Genomic DNA, 14,063 nt, shown 5'->3' on the forward strand with positions numbered 1-14,063 from the left:
TTCCTTAGGGGTCTGTCTTAACTCTACACAGTGTGCCTCTTTTTGGTCCACTATATAAAGAAAATATTCACATCCACATATTATTCACTACTCATCTCACCCACAGATTACAGACCTCAGTCATACGCAGTCATCAAAGCGGCCCCAGAACCTACTAGTCAATTATAATACATGCAAAATCACAAATTTAGTACATAAAAAACGTTTTCTTTAATTATATAATCAAACATATTACAAAGAATAAATGTTCGTAAAAACACAATACATCAAAAGATTAAATTCATTAAAAAAAACACATTATTACACAAAAATATACATAAAATAAGAGACTGAAAGGCTAAGTGCAAGTAAGTAGTAGCATCTATTATGGGTTGCTCCCTATGGAATTCCAAATCTTATAGATTTCAATGTCCATAGCCTTTCATATTCTATTGGACATTAGTATGTTCCTGGGATGCAACCAAATACAAACAAGCGTCAACGTGTTTCAATGGTGCTGTGCAGTAGAGGAGCCATGGCAACAGGTGGGGGGTCCCCTAGGATCCATAACTAGTCGTGCCAGTGAACGAACTGGCCGTTTACGCGTGGCTTGGTGTGGATCCTGGGGGGGGGTGGCAACCCTTCGATTGAGCCTACCAATCAGTTGTCTATAAGACATTTTCCAGATGCCTATTCATGAAACACCTATGTGCAGTTCCAGGTGTGGACTTTAGAAGAGTTGACCCGTACCCTTTCTATTACATCCACACAAGGGATGATATACAGAAGGATTTTTTTATATAGATCCTTCTCTTTATGCACCTTTTGATATATAGTTCAAATATACAATGACCTGTATAAGACTAATTATACTACATCGCCATTCGAGGATTTATTTCCGATTTTAGGAAACCAGTGACAGGCATGTTACTTTGGAAGGGATGGTGTGACCCACCGGCATATATCTGACGCTTTTTCCGCTTTGATTGACTGCGTATGACTGAGGTCTGTAATCTGTGGGTGAGATGAGTAGTGAATAATATGTGGATGTGAATATTTTCTTATTTCCTCTCCAAGAGAATTTCGCTTTTTCCTTACCTGTGGTACCCCTTCTCTTGGACAGTGGGGTCGCTCCCTTCTTTTTCTAAACCACTATATAAAGAGCCAGCTTTCTACAAGCAAACTGTTTCAAATACAATCAGCAGTTGATGGAGGGTAAATAAAGACAGGCTTCTCTTATCAGTAAAAGATGCCTAAGAAGTGCCTGTCCGACTACTGGAATACTCTACTCCTGCTTCTCAGAATATATCCATTTTGGGCACTCTAATCAAAAGGGCTGTTGACTTTGAAACACTTTGTTCCGGTGCCATCACAGGATTTTGGAGAGGATGCCCTGTCTTAGAACAAAAGAATGATGGCTGCTACCAGCAAATATGCTATCCGGTTTAACAAAGGGCTATATTTTTTCAGACGGCATGTAAACCACCAGACTGAAATGATTAACTTAATCTTTGATTCCATCAATATAGAATCTTAAAACGTCCAGAGCTCTTTTCAGCTGCATTGAATGCATCTTGGAAATAAGCTCTTTAAAGCATCAATGAGAGGCTTTCTGTCTGCAGCAGGCAGATGTCGGTGCAACATCTTGGGTGAGGAGTTTTCTGGATGAACCGCTGAGTATGACCATTCTTCACCAGTTTGAGCACTCCCTGGTCCATTTTGATGCAACTCCATTTACTGTAGAAGGTAAAGTTATCACATCTAACTGGGTCTTCTGTTTGCAATTGCCTGAAGGTAATCCGGGTCTTCTCCGGGGATCTTGATTACACCCTTCTAATGTAGCATTGGCTTTAGTTAAGGTGCTTGTGGTGTGGTTCCGCCCTGTCTCTTGGGGTGCATGATGAGTGGTACAGCTGTTGAGGTGTCTTGAAAGTGAGGTACCTGTAAGATTGGAATCCTTCATAAGTGGACTGACCTCCGCTATGAAATTGGTGTTGAAGCCTCGTGTGGTGTGAAATGCCTCTTTTTGTATTAACACCTTCAAACTTGTGGACTGATGTTGCTGGTTTTAGACTCCCAAGAGCCAGTGCTCTAATGCTAAAAAGTGTATGTGCAATTGAGTGACACCCAATTGGCACAAGTTAACTTACATCTAAATCTCTGGTTTTGGTACTACTTGTACCTAGAGCCTGTAAGCTAAACTTCACTCGTTGACTGAAGAACTTGTTGTACCACCACAAGTGTGACTGAGTAAAGCATCCCTGACTGTCACTGAAGACTGGCAGAGCCATTTTTAAACTGCTACCTCGACGTTGCAATCTCAACCCGTGGCAAAGTTTAAAACTTCCTTGAACATTTACAAGTCGATCATGAGGTAGGCCTAAAGAGGACTGAAAGCATGGTGTATCATATTAAAAAGGACATTCGGTTTCATGTTTTACATGTCCTGAAAGTAAAATACGGTCATCATATCGGAACGGGTTGCACACCTTTTTATTCCGTTTATTCCACATGTTAGGCTCATTTTAAACCAGTGTCTTTAATGTGTAGCGTGCTCACCAGCGATGTGTCAAGCCCAAACAGCACGTTTAAAACCAAACACTATCATATTGGGGCACCGTCTGCCCCAAACCAGTGGCGACAGCTTCTCTGCGAGTTGCATCGTTTATTTGAAACTTAAATTTAATTTATTCTTTTTCTAATCCATTTTGCACTGTTTTATCCTTTTGTTTTCTTATAAGCGATGCAACTCGCAGAGAAGCTGTCGCCACTGGTTTGGGGCAGACGGTGCCCCAATATGATGGACAGTAAAATACCTCACACTCATTTTTACTGTGGAAAGGCTAGTAACCCCACTGGCTACTATGACATAGCAGTGTTAACTTCTGAATTAAACTACCAAACAGATTCTTTGATTATCAGAAGAATAGTCGCATTAAATCAGACTTGACCACGTAGGAATTAATATAGCTATTTTGGAAAAGGGAACTTTAGAAAGTTGTCACCTCTTTGTTCAAGTTTTTCAGTAGCAGTTTTCTGCTTGAACAGCTGTTGTCCCACAGACAGAATGCTGTCCTCTTGGGAGACGTGCAAATGACTTTTAGGAAGGGACACAAAAGATTTGCAGAGAAAGGAGGCGAGACCTCCTCCTGGCAGTAAGACCAGAGAAGGCGTGAGCCAAGATGGCAAGCTCCATAGGGGAGGCCACCTTTGAAGGACAAATGTGAGTCACACAAGTTAAGGTCCTACCCTTTATTCAGGCAGGCTGCCATTCCACGAGGGAGGAACAACCCTGTTGTCAAACTGGATTTCCAAAGGGAATCTAGCCCCCAGGAAGCCACACCTATGGGATGGGATAGGGCGTTCCCACACACCAAAAGGGTCTGCCCCTGTTGGCAGAATAGTGCACTCTGTCATAGCTAGTTCACACACTCCACAGAAAGTAGTCACCAAGTGGGTGGGACAGTATGCGAGAACTGGTAGGCTACTGGCTAGTTAGACCCCACCTCACACAATTGTGTTACTGGCATAAAAGTGGCACCCAGAACTCAGACTTCAGCTAGAACCAAAAAAGTTGGGACTGCACCTCCAGAATTGTTAGACTAAACAAAGGGTGGCTGCACCAAGTCAACCGCATCTGCTGCGCCCTAGCACTTGCAAAGACGACTGGGCCCGCTGTCGTGGAGTCTCCTCAAAGGTTGAACCAACTCGCATTTGGCACAGATCCACAGTGTCTCAAAGGACTAGTTTGGGCAGTCCCCTGCCAGTGTCCAGCTGTTCTGCTGCTAAGAATCCCCGGTTAACACAGGTGCATGCTGGGAGACTAAGTCCTGATCCGTGGCTAGTAGTCCGAGTAGACTCTTCCCTCTTTGCATCACTAAAGGGAGCAGAAGAATTTCCAAGGAAACCACTGTTGCTGTAAAGCCAGTTGACCCGTGCCAACTAGTCCTACACTGGATACCGAAAGAACAACTTTGGAAACCAAGTTCTAAGGCAGGAGGTGACCACTGATATCCGTGGACTAAGGATTTGCCCAGAAATGACTCTCTGCACCTAACAGCATCCTTCACAGCAACTGTATCTTGTATCCTTTGCATCAGGACCACTTACATTGACTTCTGCAGCAGTCCGAGGAAGATATAAGGTAACAGGTTACGGACAGTTGGGCAGTCATTGTACCTGCTAAGGGCATTGCTAGCCCTTCTAGTTGTGACAATCTGTAAGCCCTGATCTCAGTAGATCAAAGCAATTTATTGCATTCAAGAGGCAAGTTAAAAGAATTTAACTTACCTTGAAAAATCATCTCTGGTACCCCGGAGCAGATTTTTGTCATCTTGGTGGTCTACTTGAAGCCAAAAATACCCTTTTTCTAAAATTGGTGTTAGATTTTGATGGTCTTGTGTTTCACTTATTGGTTTCTACTGCTAAATGATTTACACAAGTTCCTTTATCTAAGCCTAGCTGCCAAGTGACACAAATACCTAGGATTGAGCTAAGCTTTTTCAGAGAAAGATTGTGATATTACAAAGGGAGGTCAAACAACCACACCACAAAATCTACTTTCCTACACGTGGTGCTCCCAGCCACCTTGTAGTGTTTATCAGATTTGTTGAGGGCTTCGTTCAGATACCGTCCAAAATGATTTCCTACCAAAGAGCATATCCAGAATTCTACTCTGAACCTCTAGCCTGAATGATGTAGAACTGAGTCACCAGTTAGTTGCTAACAAACAGTTGTTGAAACATCACAACCTACAAAAACCTACGAGGCTTATTCACCCACATGTAGGTATGTTGCTTCTGCACACTTGTCCTCAGGAAACAGATGCAGCACAAAATGCAATGCCCGACCAAATTTGCCTGCCTTATCTGCCTAATATTGCCAGTGAATTGCTGCTCTGATGGAGAACGCCGCAATGGCAGACATGTCTTTTCAAAAGTTTGAGATTTGTTCATGCCTTTTCTAATGGGAAAGTATAGGGTAAATTATGGTTACTCTATCTTCTCTGTGCAGCCTGCATTACGATAGTCTACTCTGAAGAGAGGCCAACTAAGCTTTCAGGCATTACATTGAGAGTCTTCTACTTTGTTCAGACATGAAAGGACTGCTCCTACTGTAGCAAGTATTTGTATTACCCTGTGGCCTTCACTCAAGAAATGGTCAATAATGGGTACTGATCTAGGGCTATCATTTTCAACTTATCTACAACCTGTTCACATAGAATTTTACTCGGAAAGTTGTGCTCCAGTAATAAAAGCAAGGAGATGTACTTTCCTGAAATTAAAATAGTCCTGGCAGCATTTAGAGGTTTAGTCAGTCGGACCGTTTACTGTTGAGACACTGGTATCTTTGACATGGGTGGAAGAAGGAGTAGTTTCTTTTCTGTAACTCCAGTTCTGTAGTAGGGGTATCGCTGTTATAGTCATAATCTAGTGAATAGTCCCACCCATGTGCGTGGACCCCGGAGCAATCAAAAATAATCTCTAAGGTGTCGAAAAAATGCAGAACTGCACAGACACTTAAGAGAGAATTTAAAGACATATAATGCAGCCTATAAAAGGCTACACTGTCCAGTACTTCAGCTAGAAATTCCACCAAAAATCCACAACAGCAAAGCCTGTCCAGATTTCCTTTGTCTTCAGTACAAACCCCTCTGGAAGATAGAGAGGAAGACATGGACAGACAAGCCCCATAGGCTGCCATTATGTGGCTCAGAATAGGATACTGTGCCTTTAAGAGAACTTTCCAGAACTTCACAGTATCCCAGAATGCCTTGCCGGTCTCCCTTACTTTCAGTTCTTTATGAAGGCGGAACACGCCCGACCTGTAGCATTCTTTACATGAACATCTCTCCACCGGGGAGGAGGGCGGGCGCTTATAACTATAACAGAGATACCCCTACTACAGAACTGGAGTTACAGAAAAGAAACTACTCCTTCTGTAGTAGGGCATCTCTGTGTATAGTCATAATCTAGTGAATAGAATGGCAAGCCCATCCCCACACCAAAGCGGCGGTGGAGAAAAGAAACCAACACCACTATTGTGCGAACAAATTCCGCAGCGAAGCCTGTCCAACCTGAGCATCTGCTCTGGCATCAGTGTCCAGACAGTAATGCTTAGCAAAGGTATGAACTGACTTCCAAGTGGCGGCCTTGCAAATTTCTGCAATCGGCACATTACGGAGCAAGGCTGTCGTGGCAGCTTTGCCCCTGGTGGAATGAACCTTAGGCTTACCTCCTAAGGTCTTATTAGCTTTCTGGTAACAGTTGTATGCAGGACACAATCCACCTAGAAATGGACTGCTTAGAGGTCGCAAGACCCGTCCTAACTGATCCGTAATTGATAAACAATTGGTCTGACCTACGAATATCTTTAGTCTTATCCAGATAAAATTTCAACACCCTCCGAACGTCCAGGGAATGTAAGGACCTTTCCGCTGGAGACGAAGGATTCTGAAAAAACGTAGGCTAAGTTATAGTTTGGTTGACATGAAAGTCAGAAATAACCTTGGGAAGAAATTTAGGGTGAGTACGCATAACAACCTTAGCAGCATGAAATACAGTATAAGGTTCATTACAACACAACGCCTGAATTTCACTCACCCAGCGGGCCGATGTAATGGCCACGAGGAACGCCGCCTTCCAGGACAGGTGCTGCAACGAAGCCTTATGAATGGGTTCAAAAGGCTCCTTCATCAAACTGGACAGCACCACATTCAATTCCCATGAAGGCGAAGGAAGCCTGACAGGAGGGAACACTTTCTTCAAGCCTTCCAAAAAGTCTTTGATCACAGGGATCTGAAAGAAGGAAGTCTGTGAAGGTCTTTTCCTGTAGGCAGTCAATGCAGCGAGATGAACCCTAATAGAGTGAACATTAAGGCCAGATCGCGCCAAATGTAGAAGGTAGGGAAGGATGACCTCTTCCTTGCACGTCGTAGGATCACAGTTCCTGGACACACACCAGATACAAAACCTCTTCCACTTGTAAGCGTAGTATGTCCGAGTGGAAGGTCTCTTAGACTCCTTCAGTATGTCCATGCAATCATCTGGTAGATTCAAATGGCCATATTGTACTACCTCAGGAGCCATGCCGCCAAACTCAAGGACGAGAGGTTGGGGTGCACCATCTGCCCCCACGAACTTTGTGAGAAGGTCCGGCCTGCACGGCAACCGTATGTGTGGAAGGAGGGACCGGTGTAGGAGATCCGTGAACCACCACTGTCTGGGCCATTCCGGGGCAATCAGGATCATTCGTGCCCTGGACCTGGCCAGCCTGGTGAGCACCGCCGGAATCAGAGGGATGGGCGGAAAAGCATAAACAAAGCTGTTCGACCAGTTGATCCTGAGTGCATTCCCCAGCGTCCCTTGCTGGTAGTACCTGGAGGCGAAGTCTCGGCATTTGCTGTTTTCGGCGGTGGCGAACAGATCTACGCCTGGAGTCCCCCACCTTGCGAAGACTTCTCCTAGTACGTCGTCGTTTATGACCCACTCGTGATTTTCCTGAATCAGTCTGCTCAGTGCGTCCGCCTGAACATTCTACACACCTGGCAGGTGGGTAGCCGTTATCGTCAATCCTCTTGCCAGAAGCCAGTGCCAGATCGCCTGCGCCTCCCGAGACAGGGTGCGCGATCTCGACCCCCCCTGCTTGTTGAGGTAATACATTGTGGTCGTATTGTCCATCTGTACAAGCAGAGAGTTGGTCCGGAAGGACGGATGAAAGGCCTTCAGCGCCAAGTGAACAGCTCTGAGTTCCAGGAAATTGATGTGATACGTGGACTCCGTCTGAGACCACGTGCCTTGGATCTGTAAGTCTCCCGAATGCGCTCCCCAGCCCTGGAGTGAAGCATCCGTCAAGATCGTCTGAGTAGGAATGTCCTTGTGGAAGGGAACCCCTCTGAGGAGATTTTCCGCTGAACACCACCACTTCAGAGACTGAAGAGCATGCAGAGACAGTCGTATCTTGTCGTCCCAAGATCCTTTCCTCTGGTCCCATTGATCCTCCAGGCCCTCCTGCAGAGGTCTCATGTGTAGTCGTGCATGAGGAGTGAGGAAGATACAAGAGGCCATCGACCCCAGTAGAGAAGACACCGTCCTCACTGTTGTAGATGGAGCGGTCATAAGAGCCTGAGCCTTCCGAAGGATCGATCTCAGTCGCTCCTCCGAAGGAGACACGCTTGCAGACAGCGTATTGATGGTGGCTCCCAAGTATTGAATACATTGGACCGGGATCGGGACAGACTTGGACATGTTGATGTGCAACCCCAGCTTGTTCAAGAGAACGCACGTCTTCCGGAAGTCTGCTTGAGCTTCTGAGAAGGAGGAGGCCTTGATCAACCAATCGTCCAGGTACGGGTAGACAAACACCTTGCCTTTCCTCAGGTGTGCCGCTACCACTGCCATGCACTTCGAGAATGTCCTGGGTGCAGATTTCAGTCCGAAAGGCAGCACCGTGTATTGGTAATGATTGGTGCCGACTTGAAATCGCAGAAACTTCCTGTGGTTGTGCGCTATGGGCACGTGGTAGTACGCATCTTGTAGGTCTATGGCACAAAGCCAGTCCCCCTGTTGCAGCTGAGGATAAATCTGATGCAACGACAGCATGCGAAACTTTTCTCTGCGAATCCACTTGTTTGCCTGCCGCAAGTCCAGAATGGGCCTGAACTCGTTCTTGTCCTTCTTGCGAACCAGAAAGAACCGGGAGTACAGACCTCTTCCTCTTTGAGACAGAGGTACGTCTTCTATCGCCCTTTTCCTTAACAGAATATCGGCCTCCGCCTGGAGCTCGCGTAGTTGATACTGCGAGCTGACCGGAGGCATCGCCGGAGGAGGGCTGATGAACCGAAGACTGTATCCATTGCAAACAATATTCAGCACCCACTTGTCCTGAGTAATTTTTCTCCACTCTGCAAGAAAAAATTGAACGCTTCCCCCCCCACCGGAGTGGGTAACGGATGACGGGGAAGTAACCGCTCAGGGTTGATACCCGGCCGGGCCCTTGTTCGCGGTAGAGGGCTGCTGCCCACCTCTACCCCTCTGACGTTTTTGGAAAGGCCTTCGGAACTGCTGCTGTTGTTTCTGCTGCTGTTGTCCCGAAGACTGTCCTCTTCCTTTCCCTTGCGAGCCGAACCGCCGTTGGAACTGGCGGTAGGGTTTCTTGTCCTTGGGCTTCTCCAAGCCCACCGCCGTCAGGGTTTCTGCCTCGGCCTTCATCCAGGCCATCTCGTCATCTGCGTGTTTACCGAAGAGCGTGTCCCCGGAAAACGGCAGGTTGGCCACTCGCTGTTGAGCCTCAGGCTTAAGGGACGCAAGCCTGAGCCATGCATGGCGGCGCTGGTTGATACCGTGGCAGTAGCCATGTGCAGCTAACAAGGAGATATCCGCCGCGGCACTGATGGCCTGGTTCGAGACCAGCATCCCCTCCTTGACAATTTCCATGAAGTCCTCCCTCCTGTCACGCGGCACGAGGTCCGCGAACTGCTCCATGGAATCCCAAAGCGCACGGTCATATCGTCCCAGCAATGCCGAGTCGCTGGAGGCCTTCATCGTGGTGGAAGAAGTCCCGCTCGCCTTCCTTCCCGCCTAATCAATCCAGCGGCTCTCCTTGTCTGGAGGCACGGTGGAGGACAGGGAGGTAGAAGGCTGTTTTCTGGCCGACGTAACTATCACTGAGTCGGGGACTGGGTCCATCCTCAGGAAGGCAGGGTCCGAGTCCAGCGCCCTGTACTTTTTCAAAAGTCTAGACGGGGCGGCCTTCACCACCGCAGGTGTAAGAAAAAGTTCTTGTGCCGGTTCAACCAGTCCTGGAACCAAGGGCAACAGAGGGCGAGACAGGTGCTTCTTGTGCAAAGTCTCGAATATCACGGACGTCGTAGGTGTAGGAGCCGTCACCGTGATACCCAACTTTGCGGCCCCCCTCAGGAGAACCTCCTGGAATGTACCTATGTCATCGATAGGAGACACCCTAGTCTCCGGGGAATCGGACAAAGTAGGGGAATAGGAGCGGGTCCCAGAAGACGTATCGGTCCTGGATCTATGTCTCCTACGGTGCCGTCTGGAACGGGTGGAGGACCTGTGCCTACTCCTCGATCGGTCCCTCCGTCTGGAGCGAGATTTCGATCTCCTGGGCCTCGGCCGGTCCACCGGCTTCTCCGGGGTGGCCGACTTGGGCTTACGTGGTTTCTTAGACTTAGGAGTCTTCTTAGGAGGGGTCGGGAGATCTGGCAACGAGACCGACCTCGGCGGAACCGGTGGAGGTTTTTCAGGCAGAGGAGGCAAAGGAGGAGGGCTAGGAGTCCTCGGACGCGGGCCTCTAGGTAGCGGAGGAGGAGGCGGAACAGACTTCTTTGGAGTATACACCTCCGAGTACACCGATCCCGGTGACCCACCATCCTTCCCGGGCTGAGGGGAGCCCCCACAGCCCTAGGCCGCGTAGTACGATCCTTCGACACCGTTGACCGGTGTTCAGGCGTCGACCGTCGGCCCCTCGACGTCGAGCGACCCCTCGGCGTCGACCTTCTCCTTCTCTTCGGCGTCGAACGGCTGCCGTGTCTCGACGTCGACCCGGACCACCTTGACGACGACCCTCTGCGTCTTGACGGCGACCTCTTGCGCCTCGACGGCGACTGCCTCGACGTGGCCTTGGATCGTCTCGACGTCGACCTCTACCTCCTACGCCTCGACGGCGAACGCCTCCGTCTCGCCGGCGAGTGCTTCTGCGTCGACGGCGGGCTCGACGACTAGGATCCCCTCGACGACGATGAAGCCTTGTGTCTTGACGGCGATCGACGGCATCGCCTCGGCGGCGAGCGCCGACGCCGATCCTGTCGACGCAGAGAGCTCGACGTCGACGCCGAAGACAGCGACGATGACAAAGTCTCTGTGTTCGACAGCGGCCTATGCAGGTCCCTCGACGTCGACGGGCGACGTTATCTCGACCCAGAGCCCTGGGGAGATGGGGAGCCGGCCTTGGACTTCCCCCTCGACGTCTTGGTGGGTGCCACCGACCCAGACGGAGAATGGGGACGTGTGCTGGGCTTCCTGCCCCCGGGGAGCCTCCCAGGGGCCTCAGCATGGGCAGATGAAGCCCCTCCAGACCCACCTTGCGTCTTCTGTCTTCTTTCTTCTAGTCCCTGAAGCCTGATCTTCAGTCTGTCCTTCAGGGTCCTGCCAGAGAAACCTTGGCAGATCTCACACTCCTCAGGGATGTGGGAAGAGGGAAGGCAGAGGATACAGACCTCATGGGGGTCTGTCTTGGCCTTCTTCCTGGATCACTCCGGGCATTTGTCAAATAATGCAGGCATTATGGACAACAAAAGGGTGCAAAAAACCAAGAAGAAAGTCACCAAAGTACTTTAAAAGTACACAAAATCGAATTTAGTGAAAAAACACCAACAAAAACCTTGAAAAGGGAGAGCTCAATGCTCCAGGGTCCTGCTTGCAGGAGCCGGAAAAAAGTACTGAAAGTAAGGGAGACCTGCAAGGCATTCTGGGATACTGTGAAGTTCTGGAAAGTTCTCTTAAAGGCACAGTATCCTATTCTGAGCCACATAATGGCAGCCTATGGGACTTGTCTGTCCATGTCTTCCTCTCTATCTTCCAGAGGGGTTTGTACTGAAGACAAAGGAAATCTGGACAGGCTTTGCTGTTGTGGATTTTTGGTGGAATTTCTAGCTGAAGTACTGGACAGTGTAGCCTTTTATAGGCTGCATTATATGTCTTTAAATTCTCTCTTAAGTGTCTGTGCAGTTCTGCATTTTTTCGACACTTTAGAGATTATTTTTGATTGCTCCGGGGTCCACGCACATGGGCGGGACTATTCACTAGATTATGACTATACACAGAGATCCCCTACTACAGAAGTGAAGTTGACCTCTACTGGCTCATTGTCGACAATGAGGTCACCCCAGTCAGACAGTCGTCTTTCACAGAGGACTAGCCCATTACTTTGTCAATGGTGCCTCAGACAATCAGTCTCTTTAGATGGTAGTTCTGAAGATGTTTTTCTTCAGTTGTGGAAGAGACAGACATGGCCAACTCTGAGGTACACTTCAATAGACGCTTTTAGTAGCACATCCCACCTCGGATGAGCTTTGAACTCTATCTTCAGAAGTTGATTACCCGGCCTGACTTTGAAGGGTTTGTTTGGAAATTTGCACATTCTGTCAGGTGGGTGGAGGTGAAGGGAGTGGAGGCAGTTGGTTGAAGATTTTAAGAAAAATATTCTTAGAAGATGGACTCATCTGAAGTTGATTTAGCAGCACTTAAGGGTACTGCCGCCACACATGACATGCATTAGAATTCAGAGTTAAGATGTGCTTGTGGGAGAGGGATTCACCCTGCTCTCACCGGATTGTTCAAGTTTCATCTTTTCCTTTGAGGTGGGCGAATTACTAAACTGAATGTTTAAAGCCCTGCAGGCTAGGTGTAACAAAACACTGCATTTACCACCATGGTAACCTGAGATAGACAATAGATTATTCAAGCATGTACATTTATGAGAAATGTAAGACTGCAGAATAAGCTGCTTTTGTGCATGTGTTTGATCAGGTGTTACAGTGAAGAGGTTTACTCAATTCAGGTGTTATTGTCCACCAGCATCTATGCATGTAAGCTGGCAATGCATCCTTTCACTTACATGCTGCACAAATAGTCCCACCAAGTACTATGAACAGCTACCCCCAAAGTACCTACTTGACTAGCCACCTAGTGTTTGCCTAAACTCCACCCCCCTTTTATTAGGCATAGTCCTCTCCTATGGCTCAACAGCAGTACTACCCAAGTATACTCACTGGCGCACAGCTTGTAGCTTCACAGACACCTTCAAGGCTTCCAGACAAAATGCCTTTGCTTCAGACACACTACCAACAGAGCTCAGAAGTGCCACAAGTGTGTGCGAGCAGCTCAGCAAGTCTCCCAACACCTGCCACTTCTGCAGCAGATTATCACCTGCAAATGAGCATAAAGAGTGTGAATTTGACTGGTAAATTTAGAGAAAGGCAGAGGAAACAGGTTACCAATGTTGGGCTATTACCGTGGTCTACAAACTGATTGTCTGCATTAACTTTAGGAGTGAAAACCACATTTCCCAGGAGGAGAAGGATGATACTCCTCAACAGCTTATGTGCATCAGTCAAAGCAGTTTCTGGAGTTCGCCATCCTGTAGGAAAAAAGAAAATAAGGCATCCAATCTCATTACAAAACCAGTGCCAGCATTCTTCAGTTTGCCTTACAGTGCAATGATCATACATTTCTAGACTCATTATAGAGTGTTGCTGCCTGACATTTTACACCCACAAAACACCAGTATAGATGGTCCAGATGACCGCTCAAACCCGCCTGCACATTTTTCCAGAAAGTCTATTATTTACTAGTGGACGATAAATTAATGAATTAACGGATATGAGTTGCAAATAAGATTGCAGCACCTATCATTTTATTACAAAACCTCTACAAGTCTAGAACAGCGATTCCCAAACCTTTTAGAACCCCGGTCCAATTTTTAGAACGACAAACTTCAGAAACCCACCTAGATTTAATGGACAGGTGGTGGGTGATTTTTTTAAATGTAATTTAAGCATTGTGTAGTAGCGCACAGTAATTTACAGCCAGCATATTTTCCATTGAAATGGGCCAAAAATTGAACGGACAATTTTTTTTTTTTTAGACAGTTTTTATTTGCATTTCTTTTTTAAATACACACCCCCCAGAGCCCCCCCCTCCCCCTAGAGAACAGGTACCCCTTATTGTTACATATATATAAATGGATACAGACAAACAGACTAACCACACACCGTTTTACCCTAAAAAGAGAAAAAAATAGTTATATATACGGTACAGAGGTAATTTAATCCCACAGTAATAAACAACAATTCTTCAAACTACATCCATTATTTCGCTTCGATCCAACCGAGCAAGGGCGCCCAGATTTTCATACCCCTCCTTAGCTTGTCCCGCCCTTTATTCCAGTATATGGCCACCTCAAGGCTGCAGGTCGCAAGCAGCCTAGCCCTCCATTGCAGAAAGGATGGTGGTATCTGATCTAGCCATGCTGATGCGACACACAGCCGTAAGACGGCCATAGCGACA

At 47.5% G+C, this 14,063-nt stretch overlaps 1 protein-coding gene across 1 annotated transcript in view; it reads right to left on the bottom strand.

The window, feature by feature from the left end:
- ESPL1 (extra spindle pole bodies like 1, separase) overlaps window positions 1–14,063 on the bottom strand; it is a 600,179-nt gene that overhangs the window by 401,639 nt on the left and 184,477 nt on the right. Inside the window, exons 15-16 of the mRNA XM_086929411.1 lie at window positions 13,009–13,134; window positions 12,767–12,923 (exon numbers count right to left, since the gene is read on the bottom strand). Of these exons, the coding sequence (XP_086785537.1) occupies window positions 12,767–12,923; window positions 13,009–13,134 (283 nt within the window). The remainder of the gene's footprint in view (window positions 1–12,766; window positions 12,924–13,008; window positions 13,135–14,063) is intronic.

Source organism: Lissotriton vulgaris, chromosome 1_1 (genome assembly GCF_964263255.1).
Source record: "Lissotriton vulgaris chromosome 1_1, aLisVul1.2, whole genome shotgun sequence".
Lineage (NCBI taxonomy): Eukaryota > Metazoa > Chordata > Amphibia > Caudata > Salamandridae > Lissotriton > Lissotriton vulgaris.